Source organism: Hemiscyllium ocellatum, chromosome 29 (genome assembly GCF_020745735.1).
Source record: "Hemiscyllium ocellatum isolate sHemOce1 chromosome 29, sHemOce1.pat.X.cur, whole genome shotgun sequence".
NCBI classification, from domain to species: domain Eukaryota; kingdom Metazoa; phylum Chordata; class Chondrichthyes; order Orectolobiformes; family Hemiscylliidae; genus Hemiscyllium; species Hemiscyllium ocellatum.
Genome location: NC_083429.1, coordinates 14,813,022 through 14,835,839, shown reverse-complemented (window position 1 = coordinate 14,835,839; position 22,818 = coordinate 14,813,022). Strand labels below are relative to the sequence as shown.

At 42.4% G+C, this 22,818-nt stretch overlaps 1 protein-coding gene across 1 annotated transcript in view; it reads left to right on the top strand.

Annotated features, from left to right (window-relative positions):
- siae (sialic acid acetylesterase) overlaps positions 1-22,818 on the top strand; it is a 134,066-nt gene that overhangs the window by 87,390 nt on the left and 23,858 nt on the right. Inside the window, exon 7 of the mRNA XM_060846842.1 lies at positions 3,275-3,408. Within this exon, the coding sequence (XP_060702825.1) occupies positions 3,275-3,408 (134 nt within the window). The remainder of the gene's footprint in view (positions 1-3,274; positions 3,409-22,818) is intronic.

Below are 22,818 nucleotides of genomic sequence, written 5' to 3'. Positions count from 1 at the left end.
CAGGCAAGGGTGCCTGGAGGCATGGTACATTGGGGAAACTGAGCAAAGGCTACGACAACGGATGAATGGGCACTACACAACAATCAACAGACAGGAGGGTTCCCTCCCAGTTAGGGAAGACTTCAGTGGTCCCGGATATTCAGCCCCGGACCTTCGGGTGACCATCCTCCAAGGTGGACTTCGGGACGAGTAGCAGAGAAAGGTGGCCGAGCAGAGGCTGATAGCTAAGTTCAGTACCCATAGGGAGGGCCTAACCGGGACCTTGGGTTCAAGTCACATTACAGGTGACCACCATTGCACTACACACACACACACACACACACACGCAGTCCTATACACACATACACACGGATACACATACTCACAGATGCGCACACAGACACCCACACACCCTTACAGGTACACACACTCCTACACTCTCACATGCACTCCCTCACAGACTTAAGACACTCTGCACTCACTACACACACATATACACTTTCTCACATTCTCAACCCCCAACCCAGACAGACACACACACAGACAAAGACCCACATGCACACATATATTTTGTGGGGTGAATTTGTACTTGCAGGGTTACATTGTACTTTGCTCAAAAACTGCATGCATTCATGTAGAACTCTGAGCTCAAAAACTGAATGAATTTATCTAAAACTCTGTTACCTCACTTTTTAGATTAGAATCAATCTAAACATCATGGCATAGACAGAGAACACAGGGGGCCAATACCTTCAACATATTGTCCAGCTATCACCATTGTTAACAGCTAACCCGAGAATGCAACTTTTTTTAAAAAAAGGTTTTGTGATTTACACATGAAAGAAGTGAAACTATCACTGTATTCTAACAGATGAAAGGCTTAACAGACAGTCAATCTTTCAATGTTAAATTTCAGTTACATCACACCGTAAATTTTTGCTATAAATTCTGTGTGTTAGGATTGAGCCTTCCACTACCACCTGATGAAGGAGCATCGCTCTGAAAGCTAGTGTGCTTCCAATTAAACCTGTTGGAGTATAACCTGGTGTGTGATTTTTAACTTTGTACACCACAGTCCAACACCGGCATCTCCAAATCATATCTGACATATGCTTCCTTTTTTTAACCAAACCCTCAATTTCTTTAATCATCCAGCATTTCCTCTACCTACCAGTCTTTCCTTTCACCCTAACAGGAATTTACTTTCTCTGGATTCTCGTTATCTCATTTCTGAAGGCTTCCCATTTTCCAGCTGTCCCTTTACCTGCAAACATCTGCCCCCAATCAGCTTTTGAAAGTTCTTGCCTAATGTTGTCAAAATTGGCCTTTCTCCAATTTAGAACTTCAACTTTTAGATCTAGTCTATCCTTTTCCATCATTATTTTAAATCTAATAGAATTGTTGTCGCTGGCCCCAAAGTGCTCCCCCACTGACACCTCAGTCACCTGCCCTGCCCAATTTCCCAAGGTACATTCACATACTGAATCAGAAAATTGTCTTGTACACACTTAAGAAATTCCTCTCCATCTAAACCCTTAACACTATAGCCGTGCCAGTCTATGTTTGGAAAGTTAAAATCCCCCACCATAACCACCCTATTATTCTTACAGATAGCTGAGATCTCCTTACAAGTTTGTTTCTCAAGGTCCCTCTGACTATTAGGGGGTCTATAATACAATCACAATAAGGTTATCATCTCTTTCTTATTTCTCAGTTCCACCCAAATAACTTCCCTGGATGTATTTCCAGGAATATCCTCCCTCAGCACAGGTGTAATGCTATCCTGTATCAAAAATGCTCCCCACCCCCCAAGGCCTCTCTTGTCTCTCTTTCTATCCTTCCTGTAGCATTTGTATCCTGGAACATTAAGCTGCCAGTCCTGCCCATCCCTGAGCCATGTTTCTGTAATTGATATGGTATCCCAGTCCCATGCTCCTAACCATGCCCTGAGTTCATCTGCCTTCCTGTTAGGCCCCTTGCATTGAAATACATGCAGTTTAATTTATTAGTCCTACCTTGTTCCCGTCTGCCCTGACTGTTTGACTCTCTTCTGTTCTCAACTGTACCAGGCTCAGATTAATCTCTTTCCTCACTATCTCCCTGGGTCCCAACCCCCACCTTACTAGTTTGAATCCTCCTGAGCAGCTCTAGCAAATTTCCCTGCCAGTATATTAGTCTCCTTCCAATTTAGGTGCAATCTGTCTTTCTTGTACAGGTCACTTCTACCCCAAAAGAGATTCCAATGATCCAAAAATCTGAATCCTTCTCCCATATACCAGCTCCTTAGCCATGGATTTGTCTGCTCTATCCTCCTATTCCTGCCCTCACTAGCTCGTAGCCCTGGGAGTAATCCAGATATTACTACTCTCGAGGACCTCCTTTTTAAAATTCTACCTAACTCCCTGTAATCTCCCTTCAGAATCTCAACCTTTTCCCTTCCTATGTCGTTGGATCCAATGTGGACAATGACCTCTTGCTGGGCCCTTTCCCCCGTGAGAACATTCTGCACCCTCTCTGAAGCATCCTTGATCCTGGCACCAGGGAAGCAACACACCATTCTGCTTTTTCGCTGCTGGCCACAGAAACGTCTGTCCGTACCTCAGACAAGAGAATCCACTAACACAATTGATCTCTCGGAAGCCGACGTACCCCTTGTTACGTTAGAGCCTGTCTCAATACCAGAAACTTGGCTGTTCGTGCTATGTTCCCTGAGAATCCATCACCCCCTACATTTTCCGAAACAGCATGTTTGAAATGGGTATATCCACAAAATACTCCTGCAATAATTGCCTACCTCTCTTACCTTTCCTGGAATTATTGTATCTGAGACTTTCCCCCCTTTCCTATGACTGCCATCCATCACATACTGTTGCTGTTGCAAATTCCTTATCGCTTCTAACCCATCCATTCGATTTGATAAGAACCACAGTCAACAGCATTTATGGCAGATATAATCCACAGTAACCCTTAAACTCTCTTTAAACTCCCACATCTGACAAGAAGTACATATCGCTCTATTAAAGGCCATTTTTGCTCCTTCACAATCTACAGTTGAGGAATTCGAGGATTTCCTATCAGTAGGCGAGAATTAAAATCCTCTTCCTCACTTAGTTTGTGCAATGCATTTGAATTAAATTAAATTGACCAAAGAAAGGCTGTTTTCATTGTCAAGTGGGAGGACTTTGAGTTATGTGGATTGATGTTGATGCTCTTTGCTTGAATAGTGAATGTGATGTGAGAGGTTTGCCCATATCATTTTTGAGGTTCAGTTTTGCTTCATGACATTTTCTTTCAGGTGAAGCAAACACAAATTGGCACAGTGCACAGTATAACTGCACCTTCCCAGCAATGATAGAAGATTGGAGGCAGGTTTTCCATCAAGGCTCTGGAGGAGCCACACAAATAGACTTCCCTTTTGGATTTGTCCAGGTAATTTAAAACTCTTATATTTTGAATAAAACAAAGAAGTGCAGATGTTAGAGATCTGAAACAAACAAAAGAGAAATTGCTTTTCTTGTATCAACCTCTGTTGCTTCATCAAAATATCAAGTGTCCTGGCTGTCTTTATCTAACCTGAAACATACTTAGGTAGTGTCTTCCATCCATCCTCTTCCCCTAACCAAAACTAAAGGTTCTGTGTGCAGGATAAGGTTATTCGTTTTTTTCAAAATTCTCTTTGGGAATTCAGAACAGTGGGAATGGATGTTAGGGCAGTTGCATGCTCCTCCTGTAGGATGTGGGAGGTAAGGGTCACCACTAGTGTCCCCACCGACTTAATCTACGGGACGTGCACCCAACTCCAGCTTCTTGGGAACCATGTTAGGGAACTGGAGCAAGAGCTGAATAAACTTTGGATCATTTGGAAAGCGGAGGGTGGAGTAGAGACTAGTTACAGGGAAGTAGTCTCACCTCAGGTCCAGGATAAAGGTAGATGGGTTACAGTCAGGGGATAGGGAACAGACAGACAGTACAGGCTTCCCCTATGACTGTTCCCCTCAATAATAAGTAAACCGTTTTAGATATTGTTGGGGGGGGGGGGGGGGGGGTGGAATGGGGGATGACCTACCAGTGGAAAGCCTTTGTGGCCAGGTCTCTGGCAATGAGCCTGTCTCTGTGGCTCAGAAGAGAAGGGGAGGAGAATAGAAATGCACTAGTGGTAGGAGACTCAATAGTTAGCGGAATGGACGGGAGATTCTGTGGTCACGAACAGGACTCCCAGAAAGTATGTTGCCTCCCAGGTGCCAGGGCCCGGGATGTCTCTGATCGAGTCTACAAGATTCTGAAGGGGGAGGGTGAGCAGCCAGAAGTCATGGTGCATTTTGGCACCAATGACATAGCTTGGAAAAGGGATGAGGATCGAAAAAGAGATTTCAGGAAGTTAGGTTGGAATCTAAAAAGCAGTACAAGCAGAGTAATAATCTGAGGATTACTACCAGTGCCACGTGCTAGTGAAGTGAGGAACAGGGAGTGAGTGCAGCTAAATACGTTGCTATGGGATTGGTTCAGGCTTCAGATAGGTAGATCATTGGAGGAAGGTGGGACCTGTACCTGAAGGACAGTTGCACTTAAACTGGAGGTGCAGCAATGTCCTTGGTGAGAGATTTGCTAGAGCACTTCAGGAGAGTTTTAGGGCAAAGGGATGGATTAAAGTGTGTTTGTTTCAATGCAAAGAGTGTCAGGAATCAGAGTGATGAACTTAGAGCATGGAATCAGTACTTGGATCTACATTGTTGTAGCCATAAAGGAGACATGGATTTCACAGGTACAGGAGTGGTTGCTGGATGATCTAGGGTTTAGATCTTTTAAGAAGAACAGGGAGGGGTATAAAAGAGGAGGGGGAGTAATATTTATAATTAGAGAGTGCATCACAGCTGCAGAAAAGGAGATTGTTGAGGACAGTATGGGTCAGTATGGGTGGAAGTCAGTAACAGGAAAGGAGTAGTCACTTTATTAGGTGTTTTCTATAGAACCTCCCAAATAACAGCAGGAAGATAGAAGAACAGATTGGACAGCAGATCTTGGAAAGGTGCAGATGTAACAGAGTTGTTATGGGTGACTTCAACTTGCCCAATATTGATTAGAATCTCCTCAGTGCAGATGGTCTGGGTGGAGATGATTTTGTCAGGTGTGTCCAGGAAAGATTCCTGACTCAATATGTAAATAGGCCAACTGGGGGAAGGCCATATTGGATTTGGTGCAAGGCAACGAGCCAGGTCAGGTGTCAGATCTCGGTCGTAGAGCACTTCAACAACAGTGACCACAACCACCTCACCTTTACCATAGCCATGGAGAAGGATAGGAACAGACAGTATGGGAAAGTATTTAATTGGGGGAAGGGAAATTATATTGTTATTAGACAGGAACTGTGGAATATAAATTGGGAACAATGGTTCTGCGGGAAATGCACAGCAAAATGAGGAGGCTGTTTAAGGTGCACTTGTTGCGAGTGTTGGATAATTTTGTTCCACTGAGACAGTCAAGGTATGATAAGGTGAAGGAACCTTGGATGACAAGAGAAGAGGAACTTCTCATGAAGAGAAAAAAGGAAGCTTATTTAAGGTTGAGGAAGCAAGGACCTGGCACAGCTTTAGAAGGTTACAGGGTAGCTAGGAAAAAACTGAAAAATGGACTGAGGAGAATTAGGATGGGGCGTGAAAAAGCCTTGGCGGGAAGGTTTGGGGAAAAACCTACAGGCATTCTACATGTGGAGATGTACATTGTAGAATAAGAGAATAATCAGAGAGAGGGTAGATCCGATCAGGGATAGTGCAGGGAGTCTGAAGAGAGAGGGAAGGCCCTAAATTGTTGAAAAAATCCATCTGGTGCACTAATGTCCTTTCGGGAAGGAAATCTACCATCCTTACCTGGGTCCCGAAGAAGGATTACACCTGAAACATCAACTTCTCCACCTCCAGATGTTGCCTGACTTTTTGTGTTATTCCAGCCTCCTGCCTGGCTATTTTGGATTCCAGCATCTGCACTTTTTTTTTGTCTCTAATTACTCGTTTGGCCTACATGTGAGTGTCAACTGCCCTCTGAAATGGCCAAACAAGCCACTCAGTTGTATCAATCACTGGAAAGTCACTACAAAGAAATGAAACTGGACGCACTACCTGGCATCCACCTTGGGGCTAGAAAAGACAACGACAAAAACACATACACCCCTGTCAACAATGCAAAGTCCTCCTTATCAACATCTGGGGACTATTGGGAAATTGAGAGAGCTGTCTCACAGACTAGTCAAGCCTGATATTGTCATTCTTACGGAATCATACCTTACAGATAACAGCCGGACACCACCATTACATCCGTGGATATGTCCTGCCCCACTGGCAGGACAGACCCAGCAGAGGTGGCAGCACAGTGGGGAGGGAGTTGCCCTGCACGCTAAACATGGGCAAGGAAACCTCTTACTGGTTACCACGTACTGTCTCCTTCAGCTGATGAGTCAGTACTCCTCCATGTTGAACAACACTTTGAGGAAGCACTGAAGGTGTCAAGGACACAAAATATACTCTGGGTGGGGATTTCAACGTCCACCACCACGAATCGCTCGGCAGCAGCATTACTGATTGAGCTGGTTGGGTCCTAAAGGATATAGCTGCTAGAGTGGGTCTGCAGCAGGTGGTGAAGGAACCAACAAGAGGAAAAATATACTTAACCTCATCCTTACTAACCTGCCGGCTGCAGAAGCATCTGTCTGTGACAGAATAAGTAAAAGTGACCACTGCATTGTTCTTGTGGAGACGGAGTCCCGCCTTCACATTGAGAATAACCCCAATTGTGTGTGTGGTACTATCACCACGCCAAATGGGACAGACTTCGAACTGATCTAGCAGCTCAAGACTAGGCATCCATGAGGCGCTGTGGGCCATCAACAACAGCAGAACTGCATAATCTGCAACCTCATGGCCTGGCACATCCCCCACTTAGTTTTACCTACAACAATGGTAATGGTTATGCCACATTACAAACTTAGAAGTCAATCAGAAGTCATTTACTAAAGACAAAGGCTTTTGGGAGAAGCATAGGAATGTTGCAACATGGCAGTCAAAACTAGCTACTCGCAGAGTACAGGCAACTCCCAAAGATTTATACAGAACCATCTGTATAATCAAGATAATTACAGAACCCAGCCTATGTGACACAGAGCTCTGAATGGTCTTGCGGTTTTTCTTAGAAGCTGTCTCAGCTCTGCTGCGTAACCACAGACCATGACCACAGAGGCCCTCCTGCAAGTCTGTTTGCAGCAAATCTGGCAGTACATCACATTATAGTTTGCAAAACAAGGCTCAGTACACATTTAATTTTAAAACTTCATTTTCCACCTTCACCGTCGATACAGGGGGTCAACCCTGATTCAATGGAGAGAGCAAGAAGGCATGCCAGGAACAGCCTCAGGCAGACCTAAAAATGAGCTATCAACCTGGTGCAGCTACCAAACAGGACTACTTGCATACCAAACTGCATAAACAGCAAGTGATGGACAGATCTAAGCTCTGCAGTTCTTCCATATCCAGTTGTGAATGGCGATGGATAATTAAACAACTCATTGGTGAAGGAGGAGGAGGCTCTACAAATATCCCCATCCTCAATGATGGAGGAGCCCGCACATCAGGGCAAAAGATAAGGCTGAAGCATTTGCAACAATCTTCAATCAGAAGTGCCGAATGGATGATCCATCTCAGGCTCCTCCAGTGGTCCCCAGCATCACAGACACCAGTCTCCAGCCAATTCGATTCACCCCATGTCATATCAAGAAACGGCTGGAGGCTCTGGATACTGCAAAGGATAACATTCCGGCAATAGTACTGAAGATGTGTGCTCCAGAACTTGCCACTCCCCTAGCCAAGCTCTTCCAGTACAGTTACAGCACTGGTATCTACCCAACAATGTGGAAAATTGCCCAGGTATGTCCAGTACCCAAAAAGTAGGACAAAACCAACCCGGGCCAATTACCGCTCAATCAGTCTGCTCTCCATCATCAGTAAAGTGATGGAAGGGGTCATCAACAGTGCTATCAAGCAGCACCTACTCAGCAACAACAATCAGTGGCGCCCAGCTTGTGTTTCACCTGGGTCACTCAGCTCCTGATCACATTACAGCCTTGGTTCAAACATGAACAAAACAGCTGTATTCCAGCGGGGAGGGGAGAGTGATATCAAAGCTGCATTGACAGAGTATGATATCAAGGAGTCTTGGCAAAACTGGAATCAATGGGTATCAGGTGACAAACACTCTGCTGGTTAGAGTCATACCTGACAAAAGGAGGATGGTTGTGGTTGTGGAGGAGCAAGTGAGGACTGCAGATGCTGGAGATCAGAGCTGAAAATGTGTTGCTGGAAAAGCACAACAGGTCAGGCAGCATCCAAGGAGCAGGAGAATCGACGTTTCAGGCATGAGCCCTTCCTCAGGAATCACCCCATGGTTGTGGAGGGTCAGTCATCTCAACTCCAGGACATCCTAGGCCCAACAATCTTCATCTGCTTCATCAACAGCCTTCCCCCTGTCATAAGGTCAGAAGTGGAGATGTTTGCCAATGATTGCAGAGGGGTGAAAGGAAAGGCTGGTAGGTAGAGGGAATGCTGGATGACTAAAGAAATTGAGGATTTGGTTAAGAAAAAGAAGGAAGCATATGTAAGGTATAGACAGGATAGATCGAGTGATTCCTTAGAAGAGTATAAAGTCAGTAGGAGTATACTTAAAAGGGAACTCAGGAGGGCAAAAAGGGGACATGAGATAGCTTTGGCAAATAGAATTGAGGAAAATCCAAAGGGTTTTTATAAATACGTTAAGGACAAAAGGATAACTAGGGAGAAAATAGGGCCCCTCAAAGATCAGCAAGGCAGCCTTTGTGTGGAGCCGCAGAAAATGGGGGAGATACTAAATGAGTATTTTGCATCAGTATTTACTGTGGAAAAGGATATGGAAGACATAGACAGTAGGGAAATAGATGGTGACACCTTGCAAAATGCCCATATTACAGAGGAAGAAGTGCTGGATGTCTTGAAACGGGTAAAGGTGGACAAATCCCCAGGACTTGATCAGGTGTACCCTAGAACTCTGTGGGAAGTGAGAGAAGTGATTGCTGGGCCTCTTGCTGAGATATTTGTATCATCAATAGTCACAGGTGAGGTGCCTGAAGGCTGGAGGTTGGCTAACGTGGTGCTGCTGTTAAACAAGGGTGGTAAGGACCAGCCAGGGAACTATAGACCGGTGAGCCTGACCTCGGTGGTGGGCAAGTTGTTGGAAGGAATCCTGAGGGACAGAATGTACATGTATTTGGAAATGCAAGGACTGATTCGGGATAGTCAACATTGCTTTGTGCGTGGGAATTCATGTCTCACAAATTTGATTGAATTTTTTGATGAAGTAACAAAGAGGATTGATGAGGGCAGAGCGGTTGATGTAAGGCGTTTGACAAGGTTCCCCATCGGAGACTGGTTAGCAAGGTTAGATCTCACGGAATACAGGGAAATCTAGCCTTTGGATACAGAACTGGCTCAAAGGTAGAAGGCAGAGGGTGGTGATGGAAGGTAGTTTTTCAGACTGGAGGCCTGTGACCAGTGGAGTGCCACAAGGATCGGTGCTGGGTCCTCTACATTCTGTCATTTACATAAATGATTTGGATGCGAGCATAAGAGGTACAGTTAGTAAGTTTGCAGATGACACCAAAATTGGAGGTGAAGTGGACAGCGAAGATGGTTACCTCAGATTACAACAGGATCTTGACCAGACGGGCCAATAGGCTGAGAAGTGGCAGATGGAGTTTAATTCAGATAAATGCGAGGTGCTGCATTTTGGGAAAGCAAATCTTAGCAGAATGTATACACTTAATAGGAAGGTCCTAGGCAGTGTTATTCAACAAAGAGATCTTGGACGACAGGTTTATAGCTCCTTGAAAGTGGAGTCGCAGGTAGATAGGATAGTGAAGAAGGCGTTTGGTATGCTTTCCTTTATTGGTCAGAGTATTGAGTACAGGAGTTGGGAGGTCATGTTGTGGCTGTACAGGACATTGGTTAGGCCACTGCTGGAATATTGTGTGTAATTCTGATCTCCTTCCTATAGGAAAGATGTTGTGAAACTTGAAAGGGTTCAGAAAAGATTTACAAGGATGTTGCCAGGGTTGGAGGATTTGATCTATAGGGAGAGGCTGAACAGGAGGGGGCTGTTTTCCCTGGAATGTCAGAGGCTGAGGGGTGACCTTATCGCAGTTTACAAATTATGAGGGGCATGGATGGGGTAAATAGGCAAAGTCTTTTCCCTGGGGTCGGGGAGTCCAGAACTAGAGGGCATAGGTTTAGGGTGAAAGGGGAAAGATATAAAAGAGACCTAAGGGGCAATGTTTTCACACAGAGGATGGTATGTGTATGGTATGTGTTGCCAGAGTAAGGTTTGGAGGCTGGTACAATTGCAACATTTAAGAGGCATTTGGATCGGTAAATGAATAGGACGGGTTTGGAAGGATATGGGTCGGGTGCTGGCAGATGCGACTAGATTGGGTTGGAATATCTGGTCGGCATGAACGGGTTGGACTAAAGAGTCTGTTTCCATGCTGTACATCTCTATGATTCTAAGACGCCATGGTCTGCACTTTCTGCGACTCCTCAGATACTGAAGCAGTCTGTGAATAAATGCAACACAATCTGGGCAATATCCAGGCTTAGACCGACAAGTGGCAAGTAACATTTGTGCCACACAAATGCCAGACAATGGCCATCACCAAGAAGTGATACTGTAACTACTACCCCTTGACATTCAATGGTATTACCATCTCTGAATCCCTCATTGACAACATCCTTGGCATTACCATTGACCAGAAATTGAATTGGACTCACCACACAAACACAAGAGCAGGTCAAGTCTAGGGATACTGTGGCGGAGAACTCACCTCTTGACACCCCAGCATCTACAAAGTACAAGTCAAGAGTGTCATGGAATACTCCCCACTTGCCTGATTGGATACAGCTCCAAAAACACTCAAGAAGTTTGACACCATCCAGGACAAAGCAACCTGCTTGATTGGCACCACATCTACAAACATTCAATCCCTCCACTACTGGCGCTCAGTAGCAGCAGTGTGTACTATCTACAAGATACATTATGGAAATTCACCAAAGATCCTTAGAGAACACCTTTCAAACCCATGACTACTTCCACCTAGAAGGACAAGAGAAGCAGATACATGGGAACACCATCACCTGTAGGTTCCCCTCCAAGCCACTCACCACTTGGAAATACACCGTTGTTCCTTCACAATTGTTGGGTCAAAATCCTGAAATTCTCTCCCTACTGGCATTGTGGGTCAACCCACAGCAAGTGGACTGCAGCGATTCAAGAAGGCAGCTCACCCCCACCTCTCAAGGGGAAATAAGAATGTGCTAACAGTGCTGGCCAGCCAGCAGTGCCCAAGTCTCATTAATGAATTTAAAAATGAGTTTTTTGCTTCAGTATTCACCAGAGAGATGGACCTTGTTGATGGTGAGAATACCATGGACCAGGTTAATAGACTTGAACAGATTGAAATTAAGAAAGTAGATGTCCTGGAAATTCTGGGAAGCATCAACATAGACAAGGCCCCAGTGCTGGACCTGATATATCCAAGGTTACTACAGGAACTGAGGAATGAGATTGCTGCGCCTTTGGAAATGATCTTTCCATTCTCACTCTCCACGGGAGGAGTACCAGATGATGGGAGGGAGGCAAGTGCTGTTTATCTTTTCAAGAAAGAGAATGGGGATATCCCTGAGAACTACAGATCAGTCAGTCTTACATCTGTGGTAAGCAAGGTACTGGAAAGGATTCTGAGAGATAGGATTTATGGTTATTTGGAAAAACATAGTTTGATTAAAGATGTCATGTGCATGGATGATTGATAAGGTTCCCCATGGTAAACTAATAGAGAAAGTGCAGTCACACAGTGTGCAGGGTGTTCTAGCTAGGTAGATAAAGAACTGGTTGAGCAACAGGAGACAGAGACTAGTAGTTGAAGGGAGTTTCTCAAAATGGAGAAAGGTGACCAGTGGTGTTCCACAAGGATCAGTGCTGGGGTCACTGTTGTTTGTAATGTACATAAATGATCTCGAAGAGGGTACTGTTGGTCTGATCAGTACGTTTGCAAATGACACGAAGATTGGTGGAGTTGAAGATCTCTGACCCCTCAAGAGGGGCCTCTTGGTTCGAGATCGGTCAAAATGCAGACTGTTCAAAAGCAAGGGTCAATAGTTTATTGAATGAAGGTCCCTTGACGCAATTCTATCCAGCAACACAGAGATTGAAGCTTCTGTGTTCTGTGGTGAAATTGCACAATTACATTTGAAAATTACACATTATTTATATGTCTTTTAAGAAATAGTACAGCCTTAATTACAAGAAAGACCAATCACATATGATAAGGTGGCATGATTTACAGCAAGTTAATCCAATGATGTTTCCTGGGAAAGGGTTCTTAATTACGAGAAAAGTCCAATCAACTGTAATATGGTGACATGATTGAAGACAGGCTAATCCAATGGTATTCTTTGGAAAAAATATCTTATTTACAAAATTGTCATGCTATGTATCAGTTCAAGGTTAGTTCAAATGGTCAATTAATGTGTCAGTATTCGTTTTATGAAAACTCTATTGTCCTCTTATCTTTAAATTTCAGCTTAATGCTGCAAATCCGCAGTACAGGTTCACAGGCCATTTTATAGTATTCTTTTTAAATTGAGAAACCATTTTGTAGTAAATTAAAATCTACATATAATTATTGCCTAAATTCAAATTTTAGATCCTTATTCCCCCCTTTGGCCATGCTATGACCACACCATAAAGGCATTGATCAAATTAATCCAATTCAATGGCAACAAAAGACTGCCATACTTCCTCTTCCTCCGAAGGGGAATCAAGGGCAGGCAATGATGTTGCCTCATCATGATTTAAGTGAACAAGCATTTTCTGGGTGGAACCAATATTGTCATTAAAAGTTAATATTTTAGCAATAATACATTTAATTATACCAAAACCAATAAAAAGACCAATTAAAACAATAGCACCATACATAGCCATATTATTTAGCCAGTTGTACCATGAGCCAAAACCCCAATCTCCCCATCCTGCACCTTCATTCATTTGGTTGACAAAAGTGCGAATATTATCAATATGTCAAGTAATGTTTTCAATAAGATCAGTGACCCTCATAATGCATTTTCCTTTAACTATAGTGCAAAATTCACCTTCCTTCGCAAGTATGTGATCGGTTTTGTTGGGCAAATAGACACAATTCTGAAAGCATGTCCCTAATTTCTATTAAGGCAGCAGTTGTCTCATTTCACAAAATCGTGAATCCACAAATGAGATAATTATGGTTTTGATGACTAATAATTCCTGAAGGCGCTCCTAATGAAAGAACACTAAGAGCTGCATATGCCAATGAGTGTATTTTACTTCTTGATATGGCCTTTGGATTCTTCCATTCTCCACAGAAGTGAGAAGAAACTGTATGTTTAAAAGGGGAATTATGATCTCGTTGCCAGGTAATTGGACAAGGAACAGGAGTTAGAAGGAGTGTTCCTACAACTACGGCATGAGAAGTAGACAATAGACAGTAGGTGCAGGAGTAGGCCATTTTGCCCTTCGAGCCTGCACCACCATTCAATATGATCATGGCTGATCATCCTTAATCAGTATCCTGTTCCTGCCTTATCTCCATAACCCTTGATTCCCCTGTCCTTGAGAGCTCTATCCAACTCTTTCTTAAATTAATCCAGAGATTGGACCTCCATTGTCCTCTGGGGCAGAGCATTCCACACAGCCACCACTCTCTGGGTGAAGAGTTTTTCCTCATCTCTGTCCTAAATGGTCTACCCTATATTTTTAAGCTGTGTCCTCTGGTTTGGCACTCACCCATCAGCAGAAACATGTTTCTTGCCTCCAGAGTGTCCAGTCCTTTAATAATCCTATATGTCTCAATCAGATCACCTCTCAGTCTTCTAAACTCAAGGGTATACAAGCCCAGTCGCTCCAGTCTTTCAGCGTAAGGTAGTCCCGCCATTCCAGGAATTGACCTCGTGAACCTAAGCTGCACTCCCTCGATAGCCAGAATGTCTTTCCTCAAATTTGGAGACCAGAACAACACACAATACTCCAGGTGTGGTCTCACCAGAGCCCTGTACAGCCACAGAAGAACCTCTTTGCTTCTATACTCAATCCCTCTTGTTATGAAGGCCAGCATGCTATTAGCCTTCTTCACTACCTGCTGTACCTGCATGCTTACCTTCATTGACTGGTGTACAAGAACGCCCAGATCTCTTTGTACTGCCCCTTTACCTAAATTGATTCCATTTAGGTAGTAATCTGCCTTGCTGTTCTTGCCACCAAAGTGGATAACCATACATTTATCCACATTAAACTGCATCTGCCATGCACCTGACCACTCTCCTAACCTGTCCAGTTCACCCTGTAATCTCCTAAGATCCTCCTCACATTTCACCCTGCCACCCAGCTTAGTATCATCAGCAAATTTGCTAATGTTATTACTAATACTATCTTCTATATCATTAATATATATTGTAAAAAGCTGCAGTACCCCACTGGTCACTGCCTGCCATTCCGAAATGGAGCCGTTTATCACTATTCTTTGTTTCCTGTCAGCCAACCAACTTTTAATCCAAGTTAGTACTTTGCCCCCAATACCATGTGCCCTAATTTTGCTCACTAACCTCCTATGTGAGACTTTATGAAAAGCTTTCTGAAAGTCCAGGTACACTACATCTACTGGATCTCCCTCGTCCATCTTCAGAGTTACATCCTCAAAAAACTCCAGAAGATTAGTCAAGCATGATTTCCCCTTCATAAATCCGTGCTGACTCTGACCAATCCTGTTACTACTATCCAGATGTGTCATGATTTTATCCTTTATAATAGACTCCAGCATCTTTCCCACCTCGCTTCATTTAGGACAAGGTAGTTAGATGCTTTATCATAATTAAAAAATATATATCCTGATTTAGTATAGGTAACAGAGGGACCTTCCAAGTAAGAAGCAGGCCTATCTTTGTGACTTCCTGGGGTATGTGGATAATCCATGATTACATAATTTGGGCCTGGGTGCTGAGATGAGTTTTCTGATAAGAAACATGGTCAACATCCCAAAATGATTCTACCCATCCAACAATTGGGAAAATATTAGTGCCGTTTGGGGTAGCATAACGAAGGTGGGTGTCGTTACCCTTTCCACATAGAGTTTGAATTCCAGTGATAATAGGGATACATTTTTCGTTAAGGCATACACATGAGATGCAAGGTCCTTCAGAAAAGCAGTGACGACTAATACATTTAATCATAGCACAGGGAATAACTTTAGGCACTCTTACATAAGTGCACCCCCATCCCTTACAATTGTAGCAATTTGGATAGGATATTGCAGATTTATAGGAGGAAGTCCATAAACAAGTAGCAGATGGGGATAGGTAATAATTTAAAAAGATATTACGTCCTGTAAATACTTTAGTACTATTCCATACCCCCATGTTAGGATTTGGATAAAAGGGGTCAGGGAGTCTCTTACTGAAGTAAGAGCGTAACAAATTACTTCATCCTCTCCAAACATTTTATTATGAGTTTCTAGAAACATAGCAAGGGGACAAAGCTTATCAGGAATGCCCATAGTACAAATGTAATCAAACTGGCACACAACACCTTTACAGGGTAAAGACCATTTAGACTTATTCTGTAAATAAACTGTTCAATATTTTTGATGCAGTTGATCACTGCAATAGTCATTCTTGGTAACATTCAATCTTTCGGCACACAAGGACATCTTCGTGATATAGTTGGTACACAGCCTCTGTTTGCTCAGGATTGCACAGGTAAACTGTCCCTTCTTGTGCACCAATGCTGGCAATGGCAAGTCTACACCGCAGGTCAAATTCGATCTTTGTCATCTCACCCCTTGGAAGGTTGGAGACCGTGAAGTGTTCATTGTAATAAAGTATAAACCATTTCCTTCTTGTATTTAAGTATATACAATATTCAATTAAAATAGGCAGCAGCAAAGAAGTAACACAAACTAATCTAGTAAAGATACCCATATTCTAGTTTGAGTATCGCGGGAGTACCTTATTTGAGGCCGTAATTTGTGCTCTTCAGCTGGCTAGAAGCCCTAAGAGTAATTTTATTATTGGCAAAAAAGCTCATTCATTTTAAACTCTGCACTGGAATTTCCTTCCTACCCATTATTTTCTTATTTTATATGAAAAAGCCCAGGCAAGCCCAATTAAGCAAACCTATTCTTATAAATCCAACATTGCTAGAATGTAATGCTCTTTGAAGTTTTCCTATTAAAAACATCCGTATTATTTAAAATTTAGATTAGTTCTGCAATATATTGTATCTTTTTTAAAAAAAATCATTAACCTTGTGCCTAATTAAATGGCCTGATCTACAGCTGTAGTTAACAGTAATTAGAATTAAGTGTAGAAACCTGATGGTATTTTGAGCAAAAATTGGTAATGAATATTGGCTGGAGGGCAATGCTGTCCCCAAATTATGGTGACATAACACAAAGCTTTCAAATCACACTGAAATTTTTCTAATATTGAGCTAATCCTAGAATTTAGATATTGGTACAATCTTAAAATTATAAACCATCACTGTTCGCTATTAATTATCTACGGGAAGATAATAGCTCAGCCAGACACTCCTTCTTAAATCTAACAGCCCAATCCAAAAATAAATCAAGTCAACCAGTGTGTATTCTTATAAGCTCCATACAAAAAACAAAGATATTTAGGCTTAGTGTCCATGTATGAAAACAAATCACTTGATAATTCAGTCAGTCGTATAAAGTGCCTGTAATTATTTCAGAAATGGAAATTTGCAAATTACTTCCAAATTTCAAAACAATATTGAAAACAATCCAAACACTAAACCTGTATGATTACAGTCAGTAAGCAATAGAGGAATCAATCTCTCTATTGTGAATTGGTACTGAACAGACAGTCTCATTCCCCCGTGATTTTTGAACCTTACCTAAGTCTGGCATGCCCGTCCTCATACTGTGTCTAACTGGGTTTTGCTGGGGACCCAATGGGATCAGAAGTTTGAGGAGTTAGGCTGCCTGCTTGGCAGCTGCATATACTTGCCCACTACTTTGGAAATTGTGTCAGTTTCATCAGCATGAGCCGAACATCTTGATAACTGTCAGATTGATTGGACAAAATAGCATTACTATAATGCTGCCCCCTTAGGGGTTAAATATCTTCAATGTTCGTACAAGGCTCCAAAATCATGGATCATATTAAAAGCACCATGAAGAGTCAGTGTATATTAGTAGATTTTCCTTTTGATAGGATGAAAGCATGTCAATTCCCAACATCAGCTCCGAGGTAATATTTAAGACTCATTACTCCTCATTGGCCACATTTCAACAGTTAAAGCAAGGGCTGGGCATTTGCCCCTGGGTTTTTTGATGTTTTGTTGCCAGTCTCAAAGGTGAGGTGCTGGGGCCTCCCTGTCCCCATTTTCAGGACCCACTCGGGAAAGGATTGTCCAGTAGTGGTCGTTGTTTGAGCACATGAGTTAGGTTCCGCCCCCAGTGGGTATCCTGGTTCTGATCAACCCTATAGGACTGGCATATGGCATTTGGGATCGCGAGGATGCTGAATATAATTTGTTTTACCTGTAACTTTCATCAGGGTTGAGTCCGGTTCTGGCCATCCCAATGGAAAACCACCGCTCACGTCATTTGCGACTGGAAATTTCTGGACTGGTTTGTACTGTTGGTCTGGATCATCTCAGTGACTCCAGGCAGAAAACATTGCAAAAGTATAGGGTTAAATAAAGGTAATTGAGCTTCTTGATTATAGTTCAATTGTTTGTCACTTCCATCAGACAGATAGGCGCCATTTGTATTTAGGCTACTCCTAGAATTTTACTGCATTTGCATCCATATCACACTTGGATATATTGAAAAAATCTGGTTGGTTTGGTCTTGCAGTCATCTAAGGATAAAAGAGATTAGTTAGAAACTAACAGTAAGGCAGTCATGACCTGTAAAAAAAACAGGAGTTAATATTTTACTGAAGGATACCTTAAAAGAAATCATGTTAAATTTCCAAAATGCAAATTAGATTCAAAACAAGTGTCATCGGAGTTTTGAGGGTAATTCTCATGAAAACTTCCTTGGTTTCCCCAGTGGCAATTAGAGGTCCAGTGGAGGGTACTGCTGCAAGTTTGGCAGTTACTAGTTGGTCAGTCACGAGCCCAGTGATATAGACTGTTACAATTAGAAGAGGCCAGGGACAGACGCCTAGGTGAAGTCCCTCTGCCATACCCACGATTGCAGCCTTGAATGGGTGCGGGTCCACAACTATGACGCCTGGGTAGTTGTTTAGGTGCCTCCTCTTGAACTACAAATTCTGATTTTACACGGATTGATGGCTTGTTTTCCCTCAGCTAATTCCTCAAGTCCCCAATAGAATGATGGAGTTGGTTAGGGATGGCTTCAACCCAGTCTAGATTGTTTTGACTGTTGTGACTACAGAGGGCGGCAAGCAGTTTAATAGCATAGAATTATACTGAGCGTTAATAGCATTTAAATTCCAAGCCCAATTGCCAGAATAGGACTAATAACATTCTCTAAAATGTTCCAAAAAATCCTCAGCAGATTCCTTATTTTTGGGGCAAAGTTCAAGGATATGAGTAAAGTCAATAGGCTTTACTAGTATAGCAGATGCAGCAGCGAGAATATTTTCTTGTCACTGTTGTTCCTGGACTACAACATTAGCGAAAGCAATAAAGTTATTGAGAATGAAGTGAAACAGCTGTACATTCCAAGGACTGATCAGCCTGTAAAGAAGAGTTTGAAATGGAAGCCACAAAAAAAGAACACCAATTATCTAAATCTGAATTATTATTGACTTTCTCGTTAAAACTAAAGCCAACCATCAAACTGCACAGCTCTGTTTGTTTACCAGTCACTTGTGACTTCTCCTTTTGTTTCTGTAATTGTTTTGCTCGAGCATATTCACTTTTAAGAACCTCAACAGATTTCATAGCACTACTTGCAGTTAATTCAATCCCGAATTTGGTGGCAGTACCCTGCCATGAGCAAAAAACTGATTCTTTGTGCCTCTCATCACAAAACTATCGCCACAGTCCAATTAACTCTTTCGTTCCCGCTCCCATATTATGTTGCCAAATCAATTGTTGAGCTGATTTAATCAATTGAACAGCTTTAGGGCCACCTAATGGCCATTGTTCATCATCCAATGTTTTGTTTAGACCTCCGTACAGTTTTCTAAAGGCCTTAGACTTTTGGGGAAATTTTTCGCATAATTTCACTAATGTTAATGCTGGATCCTCTATGTCATTATCCATTTTAAAATTACCTCACTTTTATAGCAACTAATTTAAAAAAAATATTATTACTCACTGTTCAGACTTCCACAAACTCTAATCAATTTCACAAACCTCTTTTAAAAAAAAACTTATTATAAAATATCGCGAAACTTCTTTTCTTTAAAAAATCAAATTAAATATTTTTTATTATCAATTTATTATTATGAATTAATGTATTGTTAAGTATTATATTTTATTTTATTATATTAATAATAACCTCTTATTAAAAACTGGGGGCCCTCTGCCTCCTAGAAACTTCAAATATTGTGGGCCTCTTGCCTCCTTAAAAACTTCAAATATTGAATATTAGTAACTGCCTATGTGGAAACTGTTGAGGGCAACAGCCACCGAAAACTGCTGAAAATGCAAGCATCCAATTTTTTAGAACCTGGAAATATACAAAGCTCAGGAGATCAAAGTTTTATTTAAAACCTAAAAATTAACAAGGCTTGGGAATTCAGATTTCAACCATCCCCTCAGAATTCAGCAATTTTTGAACACCACTGTCTGTAAATACCAAAGCTCCCTCAACTTCAATTAATCTCTTCCCCCTTTTTTTAAACGTTTAAAATATCCCCCAGACCCAACCTTAGTCCCCTAAGACTGATCCTTTCAGGCTGGACTGGAAAATAAACAGCGAAGGATCAAGTCAGACACCACTTGAAAGAGGGGAAAACCAAATGCTCTTAAAATACTCACGTCTGGCCGGCCGAATTCTTCAACAGTCCATAGTGAAGAATATTTAAATCTTACACCTCTGTTCACAATCTGTCCAAGCCGAAATGTGTCACAGCACCAAAATGAAGTTCTATGACCCCTCAAGAGGGGCCTCTTGGTTCGAGATTGGTCAAAAGAATCAACAAATATAGTCTGTTCAAAGACAAGGTTATTAGTTTATTGAATTAAGGTACCTTGTTGCAATTCTATCCAGCAACACAGAGGTTGAAGCTTCCGTGTTCCGTGGTGAAGTTGCACAATTACATTTGAAAATTACACATTATTTATATATTTTTAAAGAAATAGTATAGTCTTAATTACAAGAAAGACAAATCACATATAATGAGGTGACATGATTTACAGCAAATTAATCCAAGGGTTCTTAATTACAAAAAGAGTCCTCCCGCACCTGGAGTAGCAGAAAATATAGGGGACTGTCAAAGAATACAGGAGAATATTGATAGACTGGAGAGTTGGGCGGAGAAGTGGCAGATGGAGTTCAATCCAGGCAAATGCGAGGGGATGCATTTTGGGAAGTCTAATTCTCGAGCGAACAAGCTATAAACGCAAGAGCCTTGGGAAAAGTTGATGAGCAGAGAGATCTGGGAGTTCAGGTCCATTGTAACCTGAAGGTGACTGCACAGGGGTTAGAGTGGTCAATAAGGCATATAGTATGCTTTTGAGTATAAGGGCATTGAGTGTAAGAGTGTAACAGGTCATGTTAAAATTGTACAAGACATCAGTTCAGCTGCATTTAGAATACTGTACAGTTCTGGTCATCACATTAACAAAAGAATGTGGATGCTTTGGAGAGAGTGTGGAGAAGGTTTATGAGGATGTTGCCTGGTATGGAAGGTGCTAGCTATGAAGCGCGGTTAGGATTGTTTTCATTCGAGAAAAGGAAATTGAGGGGGGACCTGAATGCAGTCTACAAAATCATGAAGGATATAGACAGGGTGGATGGAGGTAACCTTTTTCCTAGCCTGAGGGATTCAATAACAAGAGGTCACGTGTTCAAGGTGAGAGGTGAAAAGTTTGAGGGGGATATACGCGGCAAGTACTTTACAAAGAGGGTGGTCAGTGCCTGGAAAGTGTTGCCAGCAGAGATAGTAGAAGCAGGCATGGTGGATTCATTTAAGGTGCATCTGGACAGATGCATGAGTAGGTGGGGGGCAGAGGGACACAGATGATTCGAAATTCGGCAGTAGGTGTAGACAGTGGACTTGGATCAGCTCAGGCTTGGAGGGCCGAAGGGCCTGTTTCTGGGCTGTAAATTTTCTTTGTTCATTGTTCTAAAAATAGTCAGTGTGACTTTGTGAGGGGCAGGTTATGCCACATAAGCCTTATTGAGTTCTTTGAGGATGCAACGAGACAAGTTGATGTAGCATACATGGATTTCAGTAAGACATTTGTAATGTTCCCCACAGTAGGCTCATTCAGATAATTAGGAGATATGGGATACAGGAAAATATGGCTGACTGGATACAGAATTGGCTGGCCGATAGAAGGCAGAAGTGAGAGTCTCCAGTGAATCACTCTCACTGATGATGTTATCTAGTATGGTGACAAAACATCTGAAAACAAATCTTCCAGCTCAGCAAGCTAGCTTACACACTTATCATCTACCTAAGCTACAAATCTTCTCAAAAATTGCTAAGACAGAGAGTGGTAGTGGATGGAAAGTATTCTACCTGGAGGTTGGTGACTATTGGTGTCCCACAGGGATCTGGTCTTGGGCTTCTGCTCTTCATAGTTTTTGTAAATGACTTGGATGAAGAAGTGGAAGAGTAGGTTAGTAAGTTTGCCGATGATACAAAGGTCGGTGGTTTGTAGATAGTGTCAAGGGCTGTTGCAAGCTACAACAAGACATTGACAGAATGCAGATTCTGGATTAGTGGTGCTGGAAGAGCACAGCAGTTCAGGCAGCATCCAAAGTGCAGCGAAATCTTCAGGCAGCATCCAAAGATGCAGAGCTGGGCTGAGAAATGGAATGTGCAGTTCAACCTGGATAAATGCGAAGAGATCCATTTGGGAAGGTAGAATTTGAATGCGGAATACGGGGTTAAAGACAGGATTCTTGCCATTGTAGAAGAACAGCGGGATCGTGGGGTCCATGCACATAGATCCCTCAAAGATACAACCCGAGTTGTTAAGATGGCATACGGTGTTTTGGCTATCATTAGCAGGAGGATTGAGTTTAAGAGCCACGAGCTTTTGCTGCAGCTCTGTAGTGCCCTGGTTAGACCACACTTGGAATACTGTGTCCAGTTCTCAATGTCTCATTATAGGAAGGATATAGATGCTTTAGGGAGGGTGTAGAGGAGCTTTACAAGGATGCTGCCTGGATTGGAGGGTTTGTCTTATGAAGAGAGGTTGAGTGAGCTCGGGCTTTTCACACTGGAGAGAAGAAAAAAGAGCTGACTTGATAGAGGTGTACAAGGTAATGAAAGGCATCGATAGAGTAGATAGCCAGAGCAGAAATGGCTGTCACAAAGGGTCATAATTTTAAGGTGATTGGAGGAAGGTATGAGGAAGATGTCAGAGTGTGGTGGATACATGGAATGCACTGCCAGCGAAAGTAGTAGAGTCAGAGACATTAAGGATATTTAAGCGACTGCTGGACAAGCACATGGACGGCAGTAAATTGAAAGGTGTGAAGGTTAGGATGATCTTAGATTAAGGTAAATGCTCAGCACAACATCATGGCTGAAAGGCCTGTACTGTTTTGTACTGTTCTGT